General features: G+C 40.6%; 1 protein-coding gene across 2 annotated transcripts in view; it reads right to left on the reverse strand.

The window, feature by feature from the left end:
* RPP40 (ribonuclease P/MRP subunit p40) overlaps positions 1-15322 on the reverse strand; it is a 36048-nt gene extending 20726 nt beyond the window's left edge. The window contains exons 1-8 of one of the 2 annotated variants that reach the window (XR_014222311.1): positions 15141-15322; positions 11837-11981; positions 10868-10936; positions 10142-10237; positions 8035-8160; positions 6943-7141; positions 6109-6243; positions 5433-5654 (exon numbers count right to left, since the gene is read on the reverse strand). Coding sequence is in view for 1 of the 2 variants with exons in the window: in XM_082234610.1 (XP_082090736.1) it covers positions 5459-5654; positions 6109-6243; positions 6943-7141; positions 8035-8160; positions 10142-10237; positions 10868-10936; positions 11837-11981; positions 15141-15266 (1092 nt within the window). In the remaining variant the exon portion in view is untranslated. Of the gene's footprint in view, positions 1-4845; positions 5655-6108; positions 6244-6942; positions 7142-8034; positions 8161-10141; positions 10238-10867; positions 10937-11836; positions 11982-15140 lie in introns of those variants that run through there. The other variant, XM_082234610.1, reaches the window with a different exon arrangement.
* Between the last annotated feature and the right edge of the window lie 59 nt (positions 15323-15381).

The raw sequence follows: 15381 nt of genomic DNA on the forward strand, positions 1-15381 counted from the left end.
TTTCGTCACCTGAAAATATTGTCTTATGTTGCTGAGAGTTAGTAGAAAAGGATCAATAGATGGAAAACTGCAAAAGGAAGAGTGTTGGATTTTGCCACCACAGCAGCCCAGGAGGGGGTGGAGAGGGGGAAGGAAGGAGAGAGAAGCCTTTGGGCAGAGTGTGTTACAAACCATTCCAGAAAAGCTAATTACAACAGCAGGTGCCAGATTCAGTGCACAGTTGGCACTGTGTTCAGAAGACATAAACCAGTGTTTCAGACCATGATGAGGCTTTCAGAAGTATGATGTTATGTATCTAATCCATAATTTAAATCCCCCAAAATGCTTTCAGATCCACATGCCTTGAGCCTTTTTCAATTTAAGCCTCCCTTAGATTAAGCACTCAGTATCTCTTCTGTTTATTTACATGGTCGCTCACAGATCTGCTATAGATTCTATAAGGTTGTCTTACGGCTATTTTAAAACATAAATTGGTTGAGCTCACTAGATAAGGCTACTGTCACTATTACGAGGATTGAGCAATTTAAGCTAGCATCAGTTTTTCTTAAGTGAATGGTTTAATTTTCTAATGGCAATCCAAAAGAACGGGTAAGTGGACTTATATTGAGAGGTGTACATCTTCTCAGTAAAAGCCAAGCTGCTTTAACATGTTTACAGTAATCCTATTCTGTGTATTTCTTTTTGTCCTTTAGTTCTACCTCTCCTGTTTAAATAAAACTTTTTTAAAATGTGCAGTGGAATGATTTGGATTAAATCTCCATAAATATGAAGAAAAGGTGTAAACATTAATTTGCTGGCAACTTTCTTAGTTTGGGGGGGGATTTAATATTTTTTTATGGATGTGTGGTGTGTGTTTTCCCCCTCAAGAGAGACAGCAAACAGCTGTGAAGATTAAAATGGAGCAAATTCCAATCTTGTAGAGCTCCACTGCCTTCTGTGGAGCTCTGCCAGAAATGTGTTCAGCTCCACCTGTCTATGCTGTCTTCCTTCCTGAATATTTTTAGTGTGACTTATTTTGTATCACCACCCAGAAAAAAGGCAAAAATAATTATGCAGCAATTCAAATGTGACATTGGGCACATAAAATAAATGAAACATGATCCATGCAGGGATACGCATAGACAGCATCACATCTGAAACAAATTGCTAGCATATAAATATGTAAGCATTAGCAAATCACGGATCTATGGTGTGGGGGTATGTCATGGTCATGTGTTAACACTGTACACTTAGGCAATCGGTTTTAAACATGATGATGTCATCCATGGTTTCTTGCATAGAGTACTGCAATGCAATTTATGTGGGACTGTCTCGGAAGATGGTTCAAAAACTTCAGATGGTGTAAAATTTGACAGCCAGGTTGCTCACTGGGGCAAGACGTGTTGCGTCTATAACACTGATCCTGGCCCGACAACACTAGCTGCTAATGAGTTTCCAAGCCTAATTCAAAGTGCTGGTGCTGACCTATAAAGCCTTACGTGGCTCAGGACCTAAATACCTTAAGGACCACCTCTCCCCATTCAAACTGAGCCGGACCCTGCACTTGTCATCCAAGGCTCTTCTCTGCATTCCCGCTCCAAGAGGTTCAGAGGGTGACAACACTAGAACAGGCCTTTTCTATGGTGGCACCGGAATGCTCTTCCCAGAAAGGCTCTCCTGGAGCCAATATTACATGTCTTTAGGCGCCAGGGGAAAGCATTCCTCTTTACCCAGGCTTTTAGCCATCAAACTACCTATGGTTTTTTAAGTTTGTGTGGAGTGGCTGTTAATGATAATTTTTTTCTGTGACTGTTTTATTGTCTTCTATCATTACACTATGTAAATTATGAATGAATGAAACTTTATTTGCATCAGCCATCGGCCATAGCAACAAAAAATATTGCGATATATGTAAATTATGCTTTTAATATGGTATTCTGCCCTGGGATCTTCAGATAAAGGGCAGTATATAAATTAAATTAATAATAGTGAAAATTGAATTAATTATATATTTTTGTGTCTATTGTAACATTTCAACTTGACCTGATAGGCATACTTTTCTCTCATCAGTCACTATCTATTCTACATAATCCTGCTGTACAGGTAGGCAGAGACTAGAGAGATACACAAATGCTTTTTTTCTCATCAGATTGCTCCATGACAGTTCCAGGAATACCAAATTTCTAAGAACAGAACTGGAACTGCATTCATGGAAAGTCTGCACACCCTATCCTACCACAGCAAATGGGAAGGGTGTGTGTAAGAATGACACCTCTTAAAGAAGTGCCTGTAATTGCATGTGTATATGGGCTTGTTCTGTAGTGTCAGCTTGGTGTAAACATGTAGTAAATCTTGGTGGGATAGAACTATATACAGGCTGCATGTCCATGTCATGGACTCCACAGTACCCCATTTGATGCTCTATATCGGAATATTAATTTCAAAATTGCAAGCTTTTGTGAAAGCTGACTGGAATAAGAATTGGTTCCTAAATGCACTTTCTTGTTAGGACCACTTCACAAAAGACCATATCCTACACTGCTGTCATTTAAACTGACAGTACATTTTACCAAGAACACATTCTCATGTAGCTTTTTCACCACATGCGTCCTAGGAAAAAATCTGATGCATGAAGTGGCCCTAAATTCTAACTCAATCAATATGCCATTAGAGAATATATAGTAATTAAGGCATTATAATCTAAAGGGGTAAATGAAAATTAATAACTGATTGTATCAGATGATATTCTTTTTTAAAAAATGTTGTAAAGTACATGCAAACAGTACTGGAGAGCGCAGAATGCTACAATTTGCTTCCTGCTTCCCAGGAGCACTGTGTTCAGCAGAATGCTTGCTATTGTTAAGATGGCCAGCTGTAGCTGGAGGCTCTAGGAGTAAACAACTGTTTTTATTCTAAAATAAGAGCTCAGGTTATTTTATAAGACATTATTCCTACTCTAGGTGGAAGCTAGAGAACACCTCTGAATCCCTATTACAATAATATTTAAGCCACCTAAGCACAGCCTTCTAAGTCCCCACTCTTGATATTTAGCTGGGAGATGGAAAAGTATGGTTGTTTATCTGCTACCGATTACAGCTGAACTGATATGGTGACAAACTGTCTAGATTTGGAGTAGATAGGGCAGAGGACCATCGGATTGTTTCTCCATGCATATCCATAACGTAAGAATATGAGATTTTAAAATAAATAAAACTCTGGAGTTTTGGGGTTGTTGTTTTTTAATATGACCAAAACAGTTGCTATAAGAAATTAATAGCATATTTTCATACATTTGTGAATAGCAAAACAAGCATGTTGGGTGCATGTAGTAAAAGGCCAGTTCACAGATATCTGTATGTGGAAGCAAATCTTCAGCAGATATATCCCACCTCTTCCCATTCATTGCATCTTTTCATGTTAACTCCATCTGCATTTGCACACAGACACTGTTCTCAATGCTCTTGCAAAGAAATAAAGGAGTGGACAAATGGCACAAGTGGGACTATCGCCTCTTCATCCAATAATGAACATAGGAAGAGGTTCTGATTCAAACTGAAGATTTTATATGTGACATGAGAGGGTGCATGCACCTGAATCTTATTGCTGTATAATGTTACATGCTCAGCCTAGCTCAAAGCCGAAGCTCAGACTGTCTGAAAGGTCAATATGCCAACTAAAAAAATACTCTGGTTAATAATGTTTAAAACAAACAAAATAATGTCAAGCAAGGATTTCCAAAACATGCTCTACTCTGCCAAAAATTATAATACGAGTATTTACAGAGCAACGATGCTCCTAGGATTGCCTGTATATAGCATCATGAGCCCCCCCCCCCCCGCAACTTGTTTTAACAATGCCAAGAGATGTTGTAATAATTTCTGGTCCTAATATTTTGCTTCTGTAATCTGTTGCAAAATGCAGAGTAAAATTATTTTTTGTTGAATTCATGTCTAACAAATTGGATAAGGTCACAATCTCCCTGCTCTAGATTTCCATTCTTGAAAGGTTTTCATTAAGTATATTACACCCACCCCTTTCCACAACTGAGCTCACTTCCTTCCTGTCTGGCTTTGAACTTTACTGACAAGCAAGGACCAAGATCTCAGCACAGCAATTAGAGAAAAGGCTGTCTTTAAGGCAACTGCAGTTGCTTTGATCTTAACAGGCTCAACTTATTATGCTACAGTGAGTTTATCTACTATAGTTTGTTGCATTTGTCCTATTTATTTTAATTTATATGTTTGAAGTAATTTGCAAGTTGTCATGTCGAAGATAAATCACTTTCCAACTATTCAGTCTGCATGTTCTCCACCCAATTCAGAACCCAACTCTACTGGTGCAGCAGGCCACTGTTCGGAAGTTAATGTCTAGAATATCATGTTTTAAATGTATTTAACATTTTATGATCACCTTGTAAGAGCTATGATATAAAAGGAACCTGTAAGTATTAAATTAAAGGACTCTAGTTCTGCTTCCTAACAGACAAGATGGCGCAAGATTGAATAGGGACTTGAGGCACCTGAAAATCTTGCTGTCCTGAAATTATTATAACAAGAGGCACTGGGAATAGGTCACAATTTGGTAAACCTAGAAAGTAAGAATCAGCTTTACCTTTCTACTCCCAGGAGCTTACCGTCAGAGTGTCAGATGCCACCATACAAGATCTTGTCCTAGCAACCATTTCCATTATAGTAGTAATGCTGTTTACCAGATCTCCACCCAACTATCACAGTTGCTGGTAAACTCCCAATTCTTCATCCAGTAAGTTCAGCTGTGTTTTATTGCAGTCATTTCATTGGATCACGGGAAATTATAAAAATGGTTCCCATGATACAAGCAGCAGACACGTTGCAAAGTAGCCTCCCATTATATAAATGTCATTTTATTCTTAGTAATTTCCAATGGTATTGTGTTGTAATTAGAATTCACACACACAGATTCACACACACACAGCCCAATAAAAAAGACAGCACAGGTGTGCAGCACAAGGGGCTAGGAAAAGGAATTGATATGGGTGTCTCTGATAAGGCAATATGCTGGCTCTAAGAACTGGTACAATCCTTCCTACTAGCTGCCACCTTGGTAAGAGCAAAGTCTAGTAATTGTTGCTTCTGCAACTTCTTACGTAAATTCAAAACATTTTTCTCCAAAAGGTAGAATAAATGTTTTTATTTACATATCATTATTTTTATACCAGGATTTTAAACCAACTTCAAACCAACATGTTCCACAACATTTTTTATGGCTGCAAATTTAAAGCTCAAACGTTAACTATATTTTTTAAACCTTTACAAACACACACACACACTTAAATATACAACTAATTTAAAAAAGAAAATAATTAAGATGAAAATCATTTCACCTTTGTGTTTGATTTCAAGCCAGATAACCTACCCTTTTAAAGGGTACATTTTTTATAATTTTACAAAAATGTCTATTTAATAATACAACACCTTTGAATGCCTTCAGTAGTCAATATTTAAGGACAATCATCATATGCTCCAACTGCCATTTGAAGCCAGTAGTCCAAGCTCCTAAAAATTACGAAGTTGTATAAATTCTCCCCGCCTTTTAGGAAACCATGTTCACTTTCTTTCCAGGAAACAGGGCTGTCAGCAAAGCCATGAACAATGAGAGATATCCAGTGAGCCAACTTTGGTTCTTCAAAATAGGAACTGTTGTGGGGAGGAAAAGAGAAGCAAAACTATAAATTATATTAAGCTTTGCAATAGAAGTTAGATCATAGCTGTTCAAGCAAACAGCTTGGTCCTATGGATATATACAGAGAAATAAGTCTTATTGATAAAGAGTATGTACATAAGATTGTTCAAATAAACACACAGGGAGGGATTCACCTAACCAGCACCCTCAGTAGAACTTCTGCTTGTGTAACAGGGCTTCCCCCTGCACCCCCCTCCCTGAAATTGGCTGTGAATCAAATGATTGGAAAAACACTGAAACAAATATAATACTCTGTTCAGTTTTGTATGTGCAACCCAATGCATGTATATTCAGAAATCAGTTCAGTGGTATTTATGCTGTTGTAAGTGTGATTAGGGCTCAATTTGATCAACTCCAGGTGTAGTTATAACATGCTAAATAGGACAGATTGTATAGCTAACTGCTTACCATATTTGTTCAAACAAATGAATTATCTTCTCTGGAAGTATAAAGCCGGTTATTGTACACAACAAAGCTTGTTCTACTGTTGTGCTCGGTTGAGGACATGAATATGTTGATAAGAAACTAGAAGATGTATTTTCTCTGCAAAAAAGAAGATATGCAAGACTCTTTTAATATTTTAACATTCCAACTGCTAAATAATTGTTCTGCTTGTGCACCATACAGCTAAATCACCAAGAGCTGAATAATTTCCCCTTTCACTGGACAAAATCCATTTAGTAAATTCTCCTGTACAATTCCCATTGTGTCAGTAGATTGTGCCCTTTGAGATCTGTGGACAACAGTGATGTTCAGCAGAAAAAAACAGCTTACTTTTTAATAACCCAGATATGATAATAACTATCCAAATGACACTATGTATTACAGTGTCTAAACAACTTTAATTTATAAAAATATTTATATACCACCAAATCACTTAAAATATAAAGGCAGTGTACAATTTATACAAGCATAATAAAACACAAAAGACAATAAAAACAATAGAAAATAATCATTAAAATGGCTGGGAAGTTTAAGCAGGGGCTTGGCTCTGTCGGCAGAAAAAGGACTTCAACAGATGCCTGAAAGTGGATGTCTTGTGTTGTGGATACTCCTCCTTTTGCTTGGCTGCTCCTTTCATTTTGAAAATATGATGGGTTTTGCCATTTTATGGTGATGTTTTTCCTACTATATTTAATACTCGTGAGTGTGTGTGTGTATAATTTGATGTTAAGACAATTGGGCTTCTTTTGAAGAAAAATAGTTGGATATATATACTTACAACAAGCAACAGATACTTACAAGTCAGTGTGAGTGAAAATGGCACCTAGCCATTCAAATAATTCCTGAGCACTGCATGCTGTTTCTGGCTCTCCTTCCAATTTATTGCTCTCCAGAACTGGACACTGCACATTTCTTAATGTGCTGAATGTTATTTTTGGCTGAAGGGCCTGTATTTGGTTTTTGGAAAAGTATGACATCAAACTTGATTCTTCTGATCCTTGAATGCAAACAACACACCCCAAAAGTTAAAAAAAGAAACAGACTTTAAAAGGAACATTTCCCCCACCCACACTATTCAAACTCTTTTATGATTGTATGCAATTTGGAAAGATAGATTTAGTGAAATACAGTGTCAAAATTAAATCTACTGTTTATCTATGCCATGCCAGAGCCTAAGATTTCCAACCTCCTCCTCTCAATCCCACAAGTTGTCACATTCCTTTTAGGATAAAACATACACTTTCAGATCCATTTAGCACTTAGGAGAGCAAACAGACTGTGCCACTTTGCTGGAATTTGCGTGATCAACATTATTAGATGTTTAAACTGAAAAATGAAATTATTGGGAAAATGCAAGAATACAGGAAGTGCACAAATTAGGAAGTGCACAAGGTCATAATTCTAATACACTCCTTATCCCATCAACACAATCTTTAAGGATTATTTGTATAATAATGCTTATTATTATTATCTTGTACATTTAATATATATATATATATATATATATATATATATGTATGTATGTACTCCCTCATTTACTGATTTCTCAAAATCCAAAAAATCAATTGTTTTTGGTGTCTAATATGTACTATCATCTCCCACAAATTTAGTTCTACTTTCGATGCCTAAGCATTCCAGCCTATTACATAAAAGAAACCCCATTTCTTAGAAAAGACGTGCACTTCCCCCAAACTAAGGTCTGCAGTCTTGCCAAACAAGGGGCTCTCATGACAGACAGATTACCCTTCCTAAATTACATTTACATGCACCTTAAATGTGTATAGACACCTATAGGTCACATGTAAAAACACCTGAATCAGCCTTCAGAATAGAATGGTATTTATAATGTATGTCTTCCGCCATTCCCTTTTATGGTTAACGTGCTGTTACCTGTTTGATGCCAAGCCATCAAGAAATCAAACTCTAGTGGCATTTTTTCCTTCAAGGCCCAGATCACTCTGTTGTATTTCTTACTATCAGGACTGAAGGTTGAATCAGTCAAGTCAATAGTAATAACTATTAAAAGAAGAAAGCATAAATTTTGATGTGAACATAGTATCAGTAGATCTTATGGTACCTGGATAACTAAGTAGGTACTCTTTCTAAAAAGAAGCTAAACATTGCGATAAAAAACATTAATGACTATACACCAGGTATTCATTATTTACAGTATTTATAGACCACCTTTCAACAGAAAACAAAAAAGATTCCATAAGAAAACATTCAGAATCTTCACTAATCCCCAAATGCCTGATGGAATGAAGGTATTTTCACCTGACTACAAAATGAGACCAGGAGACATGCAAACTTCCTCAGGAAGAGCATTCCACAGGAGCCACACAAAAAAAGTCCTGCTCCTAGGAGAGAATAACATTACCTCCCTAGAGCAGTGTTTCCCAACCTTTTTTGGGCAAAGGCACACTTGTTTCATGAAAAAAATCTCGAGGCACACCACCATGCCAGATGGGGAAAGGTCACTTTTTACTTATGTAAAAAAATAAATAAAAAAATAGTAGCAGCATAGAAGGTAATGGTTAGGCTAGCATCCCTCTTCCAAATATGCTAGGTTTTTATTTGCAGGGACTGTTCTACATGGGAAGGGGAAAGGAAAGTTAATAGAAGGAAAGGCGGGTGGGAGAGAAAGAGAAAGAAAGAGGGAAGGAAGGGGGGAAGAGAAGTGGAAAGGAGGGAGACCGAGGCGGGGGAGAAGTGTCTGGAGAGTTGCTCCGAAGTTTGGGGGGCTGCGGAGGTGGGCGCGCGTCCCAGGAGGCGGAAGGCGGACCGCGGCTCCTAGGATGTGGAAAGGGGACGGCGGTGCAGGGGGAGGAGACCCGCACAGCTAGGGCAGCGCGCAGGGGGAGGGGAGCGGGCTGGAGGCGGGCGAGGGGGGCCGCGATCCCGCGCGACGCGAACATGGCCTCCTTCCCCACGGGCCCCGCCGAGCAGAGGCAGCAGGAGGAGGACAAAGGCGCTGCCGAGGAGGCGCGCCAACTTCTGCCAACTTCGGCGCCCGCCCCGTCGCCACAGGCTCCTCCCGGCCGAGAGCCAGAGGACGGCGGCGGAGCAGGAGGAGGGGGATCGGGTTTGACGACGGCTGCTGCGTCCTCTCCAAGCGCGGGGCTGGCCTCCGCCGCGCCCGATCCTCTGCGCTCGCCGCGCTTATCGGCGGAGCAGGTCTCGTGTGTGTGCGAGGCGCTGCTGCAGGCGTGCGACCCCGGCCGGCTGGGCCGCTTCCTGGGCTCGCTGCCGCCCGACGCCGAGGTGCCGTGCCTGGAGGCGCAGGCGGGCGAGAGCCTGGCCAAGGCGCGCGCGCTGCTGGCCTTCCAGCGCAGCAACTTCGCCGAGCTCTACCGCTGGTGCAGAGCCGGCGATGGGATGTGGGAGGGAGCTCGCTCGCCCGTTACAGCCCCGTGACGTCAGCGCCACGCAGGCAGCCGGCAAGAGCCCCGCGCTGGGCGGCCTCTCCTCGCTGCCGCCGCCCCGCCTCTCGCCGCCCGACTCGCCCGCCTCCCTCCCACGGCACACCACGCAACGTCTCACGGCACACTAGTGTGCCGCGGAACACCGGTTGGGAAACACTGCCCTAGAGGAAGGGTTCTACAACAAGGCCTCACTAGCACATTTTGAGACTCTGAGGAGTTTGAATAGGAGCATGTGCCCTGTGATATATATCGATCTCAGATTGTCCATGCTTTGCAAATGAGCTAGCAATTTTATTGCTGCATCACTAGGAGGGCTGTCCAATGAGTTGAGTATTATGATATAAATAGGGATGCACATTGAAGTAGGCACATGCATCTGCAAAAGCTACATGTGTTGAGAACTACTTATTTAAGTATTTCCCTTGCTTGATCAGGAAAATTGATCTGTAGGGGGCAAATCTGTTTATTCAAGCAGAATCCAATTCAAATTCCAAACCTCAAAAGCTGAGGGTGTGATGTCCTATATTCATAAGAAAGCCAAAAACTGAGGTGTTATCTAATAAATAGGTACTTACTGTATCTCATCGGCTTTTTACCAGAATACAGAGAAGGACGGCCTTGCAGTCCAAGCTCTTCATAAGTATCCTTGTCTACTGATATAATTAATTTGCCTATAAACAAAAATAATTGCAAGTAACCATATTTTCTAACTTCTTAATACATACTACAAAGTAAAAACACAAACACAAAATGAACTAATAACGCTGAATTAAAATTGTGAACAGTTATTACCAGAAGATAACAGGGATTAACTACATTGATTCTCACTTTCTGCTCTATTTTGGAAAGCAGCTTGTTACGTATACACAGTCTGTGGAGTGGTTCATACACTTACCTGGCTAAGGATTGCCTATGTGTACTGGCATACAATATGATGTGAAGGCTGTAGACATAGGTCTATATGCTTTGAGGCCTGAGTCTTACAACCCTTAATACTCAAAAAGAAAATAAAAGGCAACGCGAATCAAGACTAGGCCTGGAATACCTTAGTTGCACATTTTCTTATATGTGTGTTGAGAAGTACAAACATGCACACTAGATTTTCTACCTAAAAACATGATCTTTGGACCAGGTGAGTATATGAATTACATCCCCCTCTCTCTTCTGTCGGCACGCGCGCACACACACACACACACAGCTTCTATAGACCACTAACTAGTCTAACTGAACTGAAGGATACTTTTTAGTACTATAAAATTTGAAAAACGCTAAATCTATTTGTTTTCAGCATGATATCATACCTGTTGGTAGCAGAGCAGCTGTATTGTCTTGGTCAATCCTTGTTTTATATGTAAGAGCATAACATGAACCTAAAACACAGAAAGACTTCAGAGTTTAATTGTTTCTTTTTTTAAAGTCGTTATAATAAAAACAAACAAACAAAAACTAATATCATGTTCTTCAAAGAAACTGCAATAGTTAAACTAATCTGGGAATGCCACTTCTACTTGTTGTGATGTTACTTCTAGTAAAAATGTAAAGGTAAAGGGACATGGGTGGCGCTGTAGTCTAAACCACTGAGCCTCTTGGGCTTGCTGAATGGAAGGTCAGCAGTTTGAATCTGTGTGATGGGGTTGCTCGATCCCGTTGCTCTATCCCAGCTTCTGCAAACCTAGCAATTCAAAAGCACACCAGTGCATGTAGATAGATCCTGCTGTGGCAGGAAGGTAAAGGGTGTTTCCGTGCACTCTGGCACTTGTCACCATGTCCCACTGCACCAGAAGCAGTTTAGTCATGCTGGCCACATGACCTGGAAAGCTGTCTGTTGGCCTGAAAGTGAGATGAGCGCCACACCCCATATTCACCTTTGATCAAACTTAACTGTCCAGGAGTCCTTTACCTTTACTTCTATTAACATCACAAGAAAATATTGCAATCAAGGACTACAACACCTAGCTTTCAACATCTACTGCAGCAAAAAACCAACCAAACAAACAACCAACTCCTGCAGCCAGAAGACAAGGCACCAGTGCACTCAAAACCCTCAGAACCATTATATTGGACACAATATTAGAGCCAAAGTATTCCGAGGCTGTTACAACTGAATGAAATGCCAAAAAGCAAAAACAAACAATAACACCCAATTTTTCTAAGGTGCTTCTCTTCAAAAATCCTTCAGGAGCCAAAGATTTTCCTTAAATTAATTACATTCCACCTTTACGAAACAGAATTTCAGTCATGCTTGCTTATTTATTTCAATGGTTTCTTACCTTTCTTCACAAATGTGTTAATAAATTCCTGCGTAACTAACTCATGAAGTGACAAATTCTTCACCAAGTAGTACTGCCCAACATCTGCAACTGTATTTTTTAGTGCTTCTGGAACTGCTCCACAGTCAGGGATAAAAAAAGACACCTATTCAGAGAACATTTGGGATATAAATGAGGTATTATGATCATTAATAAACAGACTGCAAAATACCTTTTATACAGCTCCACAGATAAACATTAATACAATGCTGGCTGTTTTATATTAAATAATACCTCAAACAAAGTAGTGTTTTTAACCTATTATGAACAGTTAGTATCCAAATACTTGTGCATTTGTAACCAATTCTTCTACCAAGAAAGTCAAGATGACAAGGATTTATCCTGCTTTATTCTCCCAGCATTCCTGTGTTAGGTATGCTGTCTGTAGGCTTGTTCAGGCTTAACACAGTTACAAACTACCTCTACACATTTGCAAATGTTTACAACAAAGTTTCTGGGATTGATGGAAGTCTGGAGTTCTCCAACATCTGTAGGGCCACAAGTATCCCCTCCTCCCGACGGAAAGAATGCAAGAGGAAAACTGTAGCTCTACAAGCAATATGGACTGGATACAAAAGGCCACATGTGATATGTCCACGTTACATGCCTAAATATTTTTTGTTGTTGTTGACATCCGTCTCAAGAGACAATGGAGTGTGCCTCTGGGAGCGGAGCTAAACTGCTGGAGAATCACAGTGCCTGTTGGTTACAGAGCCTGGTAACTCGTAACTGCTGCCTCCTCTGTTGTTTTCACTGTGTTAGCAGCACTGAAGTGACCACTCTGGGGTGAAAACTTGGACAATGGGTATGGAAGCCCTAGGCTGCCCAAACTACATAATCCTGCTCCCCAGCCTGCTGATGTTGTTCAAAGAAATGGAAAGCAATACATTTAGCACCAGCTTGGCTGCAGGAGTTGTCAGAAGGAGGCATACAAGATGCCATCCATCTATCTAAGGGACTCCACTCCTGAAGATATCCTGCAAGGCACTGAGTACTAAATACATTATACTGTTGGTATTAAGCTTTAATTTAATCTATACTTTCCCTTTTCCCTTCATTGTCTCATAAGCCCTTTAGTGTTATGCCTTTTAGACAGTTAAGCCATTCTGTCAGGGAATATTTTATTCTTTGCACAACCCTCAGTAGAATTTTAAACTTGAAACCAGCAAAAAATTAAATAATACAGTAGCTTTGGAGTGATGTGCCAAGATACTTTTAGGTTTTAAAACTAAGGGCCAAGTTAGATATGATGTAATAGGCCGATCTGTTTAAACGTGGGTCAACCCCACTCATGTCTGATTTTTAGAACAAAAGGCTCATGTAAGGGTGGTGAGTGAAGCTATCTTTAAACTCATAGCCATGCAGCTGTGTGTCACATCTAGTTTGGCCCATATTCTGTTTTAAGTATGTGCTTATTGAAGCCATGATTTTGGATTGTGTTACTGAATAGAATTGACACTGGTGGTTTTTAATCTGTTTTATGTTTTGTTCTTTTTAATTTCATTGGATGGCTGTGTTGGCGCTGTTCTTTAGTATAACATGCTAGTTGATTTTTCATTTTATATGTACCGTAAGTTGGTTAGAGACTGAATAAATAATAGTCTTGAATGGGTTGAGTTTTTAAAATGCTGTTCTCATGAGATAGAAACGTTAAATAAATACCACATTCTTAAAGATAATGTCTGAAACTATTAATGTATTGCAGCAAAAGCAATACAGTCTTGCAAGTACCTTAAATAACTAACATATATTGTGGCATAAGCACTTGTGAAGAATGGTACATTTCACCAAAGGCATAAAACACTATATTCAGTTGGCAGAGATGTGTGTCCATGGGCACATATTTTGCAGCCAACTGGCATCATTTGATATTACAAAAACAAAAACCTCAGGCCAAATGGCAGTGATGTGGTGGAGCAAGAATGATGTATTGCCACTTACACAGCAGCATAAACAATATCTAGAGAAGCTGTTAGTCAATCCTGTCTACATACTAGATACACATACATCTCAAAATCTACTAAATTAGCTGAGCAGAGGAACAGGTAAGTTACAGTTAAGGGGCAACACGGGGCGAAACTAGCCTTTGTTTCACTCAGGTCAAAGACCCAGTTTGGCACACCCCCCATTTATGCACACACACACACACAGGCTGGGTGCCTCAATGATGCCCCTGGGAAGCTTTACCTGGGGCAAAAAATGCAACAGCCCCCCCTCCGCAGCTATGGCACTGGATAATATGCTGTTTTATTTTGAAAAGAATTGTTGTGTCCGGGGGGGGGGGGTTGAGCAGGAACTTGGGGAAACTGAATTCCCTTACCTTTTAAAAATTAAATAATTATTATTTTTGTCTGGGGGGAGGGGCTGGAACAGATATACACCCAACGCCTGAGCCAAATATAGATTGCCTACACCCTGTAATCAATAAAGCTGTGGCTATTAATAATCCAGATCATTGTCTGCCTGTGTTTATTAATCACATCTTACGTTTAGCCACTTCTGTGGCGGTGGGAGCCCACAAAAAAACAAACTTTGTGGGGAATTCCCTCACCTTTTTCTCCAGAAAGAAAGAAAAGGGAAAAAATTAGGTAGGACCAATCAGAAAGCCACAAAATAGTAATTTTAAGAACTATGATTTGGAAAACCGTTAAAAGGACATGCAATGAAATTCAACCAAGGGGAAGCGAGGAAGTCACTTAATAATGTTAATAAGTGTAATTTTTAATAAGGTTATGATTTATGTTTGTTTTATGTGTTTGTTTGTTTGTTTGTTTATAATGTTGTGAAAATCAATAAAAAACATTTTGAAAAAAGAAAGAAAGCCACAGAATAGTAAGCAAGGAACACTCCCCCCCCCCCTTTATCAGGATGGATAAATCAATAGAGGGGGGGGAACTGCTTTGGTATTGAAGCCTTAACAGCTACATGGCCAAAAATTAAAACAAAACCCTGCCTTAGAAGGAGCAGGGCGCTAGGAGTTACCAGGCATTTCAATAATTCGCCCCTTTTATCACTGCCCACATGGCCATGAAACTCAGCAAGCACCGCCTAGGGGTTTCAATTTTACATAAAGGCTTTTAAGAAACGGCCATTCGCCACAGCAGCAATCGCAGATACACCCGTGGAAGTCAGTGAGGCGGTGCAACCCTGAACCACCTCATCCCTCGGAAGCCACCAGCGAAGTTCGCACAGACTTGAGGCGCTCAGGATTCTCCTCAGGGGGAACCGCCACCCGCACTCTCACCCCCACCCCCACCCCACTCACCTGGCAATTGAAGGCGTGGTCCCGCACGTGGGCCGCGTGGCGGGACCGCTCGTGCCGCACGTGGCTCCCCTCGCACACCAGCACGTGACGGGGCCCCTCGCGGAGCCACCTCAGCGGGGCGAACATGCCGCGCCGCGTTCCCTTTCCGAGCGTCCGCGCGCGCGCGCCGAGGAAGCTGGAACCGGCCAATAAAAGGAAGGCGGGGCCATAAGACGTCACTCGTTCGCAAGGGAGGCGGTCT

This window comes from Podarcis vaucheri, assembly GCF_965113315.1.
Source record: "Podarcis vaucheri genome assembly, chromosome: 8".
Taxonomy (NCBI): Eukaryota; Metazoa; Chordata; class Lepidosauria; order Squamata; family Lacertidae; genus Podarcis; species Podarcis vaucheri.